Raw genomic sequence first — 8566 nt, 5'->3', positions numbered from 1 at the left:
ATCAAGAGAAGACTAGAGAGGACAAGTCGAGACTGGGGATTTACAGATAACTAAGCCACAGCTATTGCAACCTGCGGAATTACACCGGACCCGGGATCCAAAGGCACCAGGTGTCCCATGTTCTACACTGACCCTGGAGGACGATTCTGAATCTATCGCTCGGTCGGAATAAGACAATGGAGCAATAACCAAGATATAATCGGATCTTCTTGGTTGGGACTATGAACTATTGGTTGGTAGGAAGTTGCCCCGATGCGAATAAAATACACCCGTGGGTACCGCAAAACTGTTTGGATCCATATTCTAATCACGAGGAGAACATAACCTAACACATTCTGAAAATTTGTAGTATTCGAGCGGGTGAGCTACGGCGGCGAAAGAAAACCTTTGTCAGGAACGTACTGTGCGCTTTAAGGTTCAATTCCACAACCTGAAAGAGTTTATCGGCCCGGGGAAAAAAGAAACAAGTGGTTGTGTGTGTAAAGACTAACCAGTCAATTTGAGCCACATCATAGTAGTGACATTACCACATAGTAAGCTAAAATGCAAAAGAGCTTAAAAGGATGAGTAAAGAAATTGTCAGGAGCTTAGCTGGGGTCGCCACAGTGAGTGTAAAAGTAATTAGCCGGGTGCATCGGATCCGGCATGGTTCAACGAGTGCTGCTGAGCGACGTTTCCGACCGCCAAATACTGGGATGAGGAGGCATTTAAGCTGCCAGAGATTAAAAGGCTCTTCAATTTAACCGGGGTGGTTGCGCATTTATTTCGCCGTCAAATAGTTTTGCTTTGTACCATTACCCTCTGTAACAATCGAACGGTATCATCGAGTGACGCGTAATACCAGAACATCCGGGTAGGCAGAACAAAGTCGGAGCTGGGTTTCTATACGGTACTATTATGGTAAGAGTAATTTACAAATTGTACAGACATCGACAGTAGATACGCGTCCAAAACCAACAGTCCGCTTGGACTACAAAAGTACAAAGCAAGGGAGCAAACAGGCTCCCACGTTCGACAGTCACACGTGCAAAGTCAGATACAAATGCTCGGATGACGTCAAGGCCAAATGGGTGAAGTGATTGGGACAAACAAACGTCAGTTCATGTTACACACTCGACACAAAAGTGGAGCGGGGGTTACAAATGGGACAGAATAAACGTGGGAAATTCCATTGCCAAACAGACAGATGATACACCCTCCTCAAATGTATGGTTTAGTTTGCTCTTGCGGATACTCCATGGTTTCTCCAACTGCATCCTGAATATGGTATGTCCCTCCTCAAATGTATGGTTTAGTTTGCTCTTGCGGATACTCCATGGTTTCTCCAACTGCATCCTGAAGTCATATGGTATGTGAGGAATAGAACCCCTACATAGAAATTAAGAAGCTGTGTGAGAATTGGCTGTGTGGGTGTATCCGCCTTTATTTGGGCGGCCAGGTAGATACAGTTGGGGAGCTGGCGTCCGTTTTTGCCGGAGTTGAATCACTTGCGAGGCTTCACTCTGGGGCGTCAGATTGAAACAACCTTCTTGAAGCGGGCCCTTGCGGGAGGTTTAAAGGTTAAGCCGATCTTAAGCGGAACTTAAGCTATCAAGGAACGGCCCCTCTAAGGCTTCGGGCTCATCACCACGGATTGTGCACTGACCGCCATTGTCCAAGCGATACGAGAGTGTTCATCTCGTACGAACAGTACTAAATCGTTGATTATGAGAAAGCTCACCCCAGAGAGAGCTTTCCAGAGAGCTTATCGCTGAGTCACATTGTATTGCAGTCATTCTCCACTGGAGAAAACGACTGAAAGAAATGGACATTTAGGAATAAATACTTTATCTTTATGAGGCTTCAGTTATTTCACTACGACCGGAGTTGATTTCTACCAGCGCAAGGTATTTTTATGCCTCTGAATGGACGTATCTTCGAAAGAAATTGCGGTTTCACAAAATAATTATTTGAAACTGCTCCCTTTGAGGATAGTCCAATTAAAGAATTAAGGCAGGTTCTTGAATGAAAAGTTGTTATCAGAAGAGACCAGGTATTAGAAAGTAAGTGAGAGTAAGGTCCGCATATCCAACGCTCCCCTATGTCTCTACGGAGAAAGCGTCCCGAGCAGACAGCTCGGTTGGCGTATTCAAGGAGTGGTCTAACGTGGGCCCCACAGAGTATTTGGAAGTCCATGCGAGTAATACGGGAGAAGGTGCGCCGAATCATCCGTAAAAGGGCAAATGCCTTTTGGACAGATTTCTCGTGGTGTGGTGAGAAGGACAAGTGTGATGAGAGCCAGAAACCCAAACATTCGTACTGTTCTCTGTAAACCTCAGACACCACTGTTGTGATTCGTGAATCTCCCGTTACACCTTCTCAAGGCGGACGCGGATGGCTTGTTTCTGTGGCGATGTATAGTGTATTTGAACAGCACATTTCTGTTTATCCGGACCAGGTCCAGGATGGTGGCTTGCTTTCGAATGTTCCATCGGCGGATTTTTGATGTAAGGCGGTGCCGCATTTCACGAAGTGCCATATCATCTTCCGTATTCCCTGTAGTCGACTTTTTGAAAAAAGCTGGGACCACTTTTCCAGAAGTCGCCGAATCCTTTTTGGCAGCCTGCGGCTCATCCAACTGGGTGCTGGTTTTTTGGGACGAACATCGCGTCAGCCTAGTAGAATCTCTGAACAATGGTCCTATACAAGTCTTCCGGTGAAGCTGGTCCCAGCTAACCTTGTTCAAGAGAGATGCGGATTCCTGAGAAGTCTGGACGGCAGAAGCTTCGAATCCACGTTTGAGATCAGGATTTCTGGCCCAATAGCAAATGAAATGAAAGATCAGCAACAGTGGTCGCTATTTCCCAGTGAAACGTTAGTTACCATCTGATCAACGAAGTGTCTTTCGTTGATGATAACCAATCTAGGAGGGATGATAGTTGGCCTGCGTGGAATCTGGCGCGTAAACCGACATGTTGAGTTCAAGCGCTCTGTTGAACGACTTCAATCGGCGCCGCTGAAAAAAGCCTACTTGATCCGACGCGCTAGAGGTCCATCCAGGGGGCCTTTGGAGCAGTGAAGTCACCGGCCAGCAGGAGGTGAGTGAAGTGCTATCTGGAAGGGAGTTGCTCGAGGGTTCGCACGAGCAATTGGTCATCTTCAGGTGGACTGCAGGGGCTACAGTAGACCACGCCGAGGGGGCGAGAATCGGACCCGCGCAGCGGGATTTGGACCCACAGTGCATCGCGAAAAGTTACAAGACTGGTATCGGAGAGAGGTAGTTTCAGAGAAATGGGTGGGGCCGCGTGTAATTAAAGAACAACCCCACCGGCCTTCCCTCGTTTTCAGTCAGCTCGATAAACAGAGTAACCGTCTATCGTCTATTGGGGACGGAGTTTTTCCCCTGGGCAAAAAATTCAACCATTGCTACGTGTAGTCTTTTTGACGACCAGATTTGCTGTTAATCAAAGGTTGGAGGCAAACTTTCGTCTTTTTGGTTTCTTGGGAATGGGCACCCGATCTACCGGCAATCAGTGTAGCCCGCTAGATGTACGAGGGATTTTTCGGTTCGCTTTAGTCACGTTTGTGGCCTTGTTGGTCAGGGTCCTGGGCGATGACCGTGCCCGCAAGCAAAAAGGCCACTTTTGGCGGAGTGGAGCTGAAGATTTGAAGTTCCAGATTATCAAGGGTCGTATGGTTGTCGCAGCATTCCCCAATGTCGAGATGAACGCATATAGTTGATTTGCCGATGTGCTTCGCCGCTTGTCTCCGCACATCTGACTCAGCCCAGCTCAGAGGCTGTGGCTTTGGTGAGGAGATCACTGCTTCTGTTACGGAAAGAAGCGCTGATAGCTCCACGTACTTTGGGCGCGCTTCCACAAGGCTTGCCTCCTCCAGAGCATCACTGCTTTTGATAGACGTGGGATCTGTGGTGTTTGAGTAGAAACTGCTGTCCGGAACGAGGACGGTTGCGTTGACATACTTTCAGGAGCACACGGAGCTATGACTACAATCGGTTTGGCAGTGAGTTTGGGGTCAGCTGAACTGGCGCCATGCGGAAAACTGTTTCGCGCCTCTTCCCCAGAACTGCTGTGACCCAGATTTCGCACCTCCAGTGGGCGATCCTCAGATAGATGCCTGATCGTTGGGTAGGTCATTGAATTCTGGCAGCCCACTTTAAGATCTTCTGTACGGCAGATGGGGAGGAAAGGGAGATTAGAAGGCCGAGAGTTAGCCTGCTTCCCACCTGGCGTAACTATTCTGCGTGAAGCGATTGGTGATCAGGCCTAGTGAGAACACTACGAAGAAGCGACCATTCCAGCTTGTTTGGCGTGGTTTTTCTGGAAAACGACCCCCAGATTATCATTCTGCTCTTCCTTAAGCGCCTGTCCACTAGAGACGCCATTACGGTTTTTACTGTCGCGTCAGAGATGTGGATGAATTTTCTCGCAGCCAGCGTACCCGGGATGGATAGTGCAAAGAACGTACTCTGTCAGCTTCTGTCCAGGTCGCTGAGTTCTTTGTGTTAGTCTCCTCCAGCGCTTTAGAAACAAGCTCCAGTTTTCCATCGAGTATCCCGATCAAACCGGATCACTCACTGGTCTTTATGATTCAGCAGTGGGGATAGTGTTTCGTTTTCGGTGTCCCTCACCTGAGCTGCGATATGCATTGCATGCTTAATGTAGAGGCAGCTGTCGCAGACAAACGGGTCAGGAGAGCTAGCTAATTGGCCTACCTGATCGTCCCGTAAACCCGTGCATTTAAAGTGCCACCAGACCTTGCAGGTGTTGGGTTGCATACCGCGTTATACGTTCGATGGATAGTCATTTCGCCCACATCCGTTGTGGTCTATCGATGTCTGCAGAGGGCAGTCTGTATTCATTATGCCATGGTTGAGACCGGATGCAAAATAGGAAGTGGGCGCAAACTAACAGGGTTTATCACGCAAATGTTATGTTAGAGTGAGAAAATTCAACAAATGACCCGTGTGTACTCTATGAATAAATTGAACAGCGAAAGGATCCTTTCACAAATTTGCACAAGGGATAAACGAAACCGATTTCGAACGTACCGCGCTTTGGGTTGCTAAACCTTGCTCGGAGTCCATCACCTCCCTCTTCTAAGTGAAAGACTGATCATCCCTGGTCGCGTCATTCTAAAATTGGTGCGCTCTTTTTGCAAATGCTGACGTAGTGTGCGAAATACATAACCAAACCACTGCATATTTTGGTGCTAGACACATTCTTCGACCGAGGTATACGTCGCACAACAGGATACTCGCTTTCTAATTGACTTGCCTGCACCAGATCGCACGAGCTATGGTACAAAGACAATAATCGTCGAGGACCTGAAGACACCTCACTTTTGCTGCTTGTACAGGTCACGTTCAGGAGGCATACAACAAAGCGGCCCTTACTGTAACCCGAAACAGAGGTTCCTTGAGGGTCGCGAGTATACGGATATGCATCTCAAATTATCGACCGTGACTCGAAATATATAAATTAGTGCGTTAACTTCAGCTGTCACACTACACTCGGAACTTATGCAACTTGGAATATAAGCGAAACCCTCGCATAACTCGAGCGCCTGCCCTTGGATTACAGATGGCATGTTCAGTGACTGCATGACCTTACACTGGCGCATGTCAATAGAAGGGGTGAGGTTGTTTAATTCATCCACAAACATCCGTTGATTTCCACGCAAATCTGTAGTAAACAGCATCCACCTTTTTGGTTGATTTACATGTAAGTGCTGTTGTGAACAAGCCGAAGCTTCGGGTCATGAGATTCCTTTCTGTTTTCCATCCACAGAAATTGTCATGAACCCATAGCACCGAAGGATCACTACCCCACAGGGTTTCTGTAGCGTAAAAGCTATAAATCCTTAGTCAACGCCACCTTGGTATCCGGGTGAGATCATCGTCTGGCTCGCTAGGCGGTTACACGATGGACTTACAGACGACGTTGAGATGCATCGTCTGTTGAATCAGGAGGCTGTGGTGATTGGATGGTAAATCCAAGTGCGACCACGGGGGTGGATACGCTGTAGCTCCGTTGGTGTAGTGCTTCCCGAGTAAGTGAGAGCCTTTGTGAAGTAACGTCCCCTAAAGCGCAAAGTTCCCGTCCTCTCAGTGCACTGGATTGTCATTGTTAACAAGAACAACAGTATTGCTTCACTCTTTCATCACACTATCGTAGGATGTATTAAAACTTGCCTGTATGGCCGAAATCAGTTTCCCCTGAGAGAGAGACCGTCCCCAGAGTCCATAGTGACTGGCCCACCAGGTGCAAGCAAGCATTTTGGGGAATTACTGTGGCTTACTTCGTTGAGCGGCAGTAGGTTATTCGTGAACAATGGAGCCAAATTAAGCCTATGTAATGACTAATGACACTAAGAAATTAGCCCCATCTTACACCATACAGCACGCAGTTGTCCACAGAAGATTAGTGAGGTATACCAGAGTAGAATTTCGCCCAAGAATCCATTGAGACGAACCGGGAAAGACAACAGTCGACTCCCAGACCACTGTGTAGCGACTTCACTCTCAAAAGCGGTTGGTATAAGATACGTATTACACACATGATTACACACTTGGTACAACGCAGTGCGCCTGAGTTAAACAATAATGCAGACGAATTTCCACAGAGTGGCCCCGATCGACGCCCGTGTACGCGCATTAGGTGAGCAATCTGATAAGGACGTGCTGGATAAAATCGTTTCGTCTCAGGGCTATAGAAATTTGCACGCATGCGGGGGAAATGTAGTGGGGCCAGATACCGAGAAGCTAAGTGGCAGAATACAATATTATAAAATAATAGAGTTCAGTGAATCTACTCAAGATTTTCGAATCTCTGGCCGCCAGAATAGACCTTACACATCCCACGACAGCACTATAAGACCACTCATGTTTCAATCACAACTCAATCTCCAATAGATTTGAATGGTTTCCCTTGAGAATATGACAAGTGCCACTAGAAATGAAGCCCATAATTTACAGCGATATTACTCTAATCAGCTGGCATGAAGCGAAAAATGGTCACAACATTACACCCCCCCCCCCAACGTTATCATCCCGTCTTGAAAAGAATACACCTTTTGGCTGGTAGACGGCGAGGAACGCCAACGTAGACTCTAAGGGGGAGAATATTCTAAGCTCAGTAAACGATATGCTGTTGTGATCGCATGGGCTTGTTTCTGCAAGAAGAGTGGCCTGTATTACCTCAGAAACGAGCAGAGAGGACGCAAAATTTCAGGAGACGCTTTAGGTGATCCTCAATGTCAGGCACAGCCAGCCACATGCCCCTAAGATCTATACAAACCGACTAGGGATAAACCACGAGTGACCAATGAGTCACCAGATCGCTGCTGTTTCTGTGTGGCTGTGCTGATGAACACCGTACTTAAGCAACCTAAAGAAGACAAGGAGAGCTCCGCTCGTTAAAGTCGAAAATGGGGAGCCACCCCATTACTGAGGCAAATAGCGAACATCGGATAGCACGCGACTACGTCACAGTCGGATGAAGAAAGTCTAGTGTGGTACACTTTCGTATGGTTATTGTGCAAGCACGAGCCTTATGCGCTAAGTCGGTAGTGGTTCTATAGAGCTGAGGCTGCGGCCCTAAATTCTAACTGGTGAAGACGAAACCATAGTCAGAGCCAAGCTATGGTTTGGGGGGGGGGACAAGGGAAAATCCCATCTCGAGGCGCAAAAACATGAACATCGAGAAAGTACCGCAGTTTATTTTAATGATAATTGTCCGAGACAGACTAGAATAAAAGAAAGTGATGATTGTACGGATAAGTTGCTGGCAGATGAAAAATTTGTACGGATGACGCATGTGTGTAGATATGTACAAACCAGACAAGCGTAAAAGTATCCTAGATAAAAATGCTTGAGGATATATGATGAAATGGGGAAGGACGAGAGCACAAAAAGAGCTAGACAGATTAGAAAATAGAAAAAAATGCGACTGAGGAACAAAAAAACAAAACGCGGGGCCAGAACCACTAGAGAACGCAACAATCAGAGTGCACCAGCAAGTTGTTGGAGGAAACTCAACAAAGTGTCAAGTTCGACTGGGAAAGTGCAACCCAATAAAAGAAGGGTCCGAAGTTGCTGCGAAACCGGAATTTCACAATCCACATTGGATCCATCTGTAACGTGCTGAAGGGATGTCATTGTATCCACAGCAGATTGTACTGGAGCAGGGAGGTTAACGGGTTTGGTGACGTTGAGTTTGACCCATGCCCCTCCAAGCGTAACTGCATGAGCACGCAGTAGTTCTGATAGCTCGGCCTAAAGGAAAACAGAAGGGCGAAATGAACATAAGCAGTTTCATCTTGAACTATGGTTCAGTTTGGTTGCTATCCGGCAAGAATAATAATTGAAGAGCCACAAAAGTGCTGCCTATCGAGCCGTGGAGCGACCCAAATTGCCAGAGGACTACGTTTTGAGACCGTACAGATACATGAAGATTCGCCAGAATTCTCAGGATGTGAGGAAAGCATGTTACTGGAGTCACTGAAAGTATCACAGTTGTATGGATGTAACCGATCAGTTGTCAACATTAAGGCGTTCGACGACTGA

General features: G+C 47.2%; 1 protein-coding gene across 1 annotated transcript; it reads left to right on the top strand.

Moving 5' to 3' along the window:
- Nucleotides 1-8326: 8326 nt before the first annotated feature.
- Nucleotides 8327-8566, top strand: T265_08717 (hypothetical protein; the record flags this gene model as incomplete). Its single annotated transcript, XM_009174597.1, has 1 exon — nucleotides 8327-8566. The coding sequence occupies one exon, from the start codon at nucleotides 8327-8329 to the stop codon at nucleotides 8564-8566; it is 240 nt and encodes a 79-aa protein (XP_009172861.1).

This window comes from Opisthorchis viverrini (genome assembly GCF_000715545.1).
Source record: "Opisthorchis viverrini unplaced genomic scaffold opera_v5_231, whole genome shotgun sequence".
Taxonomy (NCBI): Eukaryota; Metazoa; Platyhelminthes; class Trematoda; order Opisthorchiida; family Opisthorchiidae; genus Opisthorchis; species Opisthorchis viverrini.
Note: the sequence above shows the minus strand (reverse complement) of the source record. Positions and strands in the feature narration are given on the sequence as shown.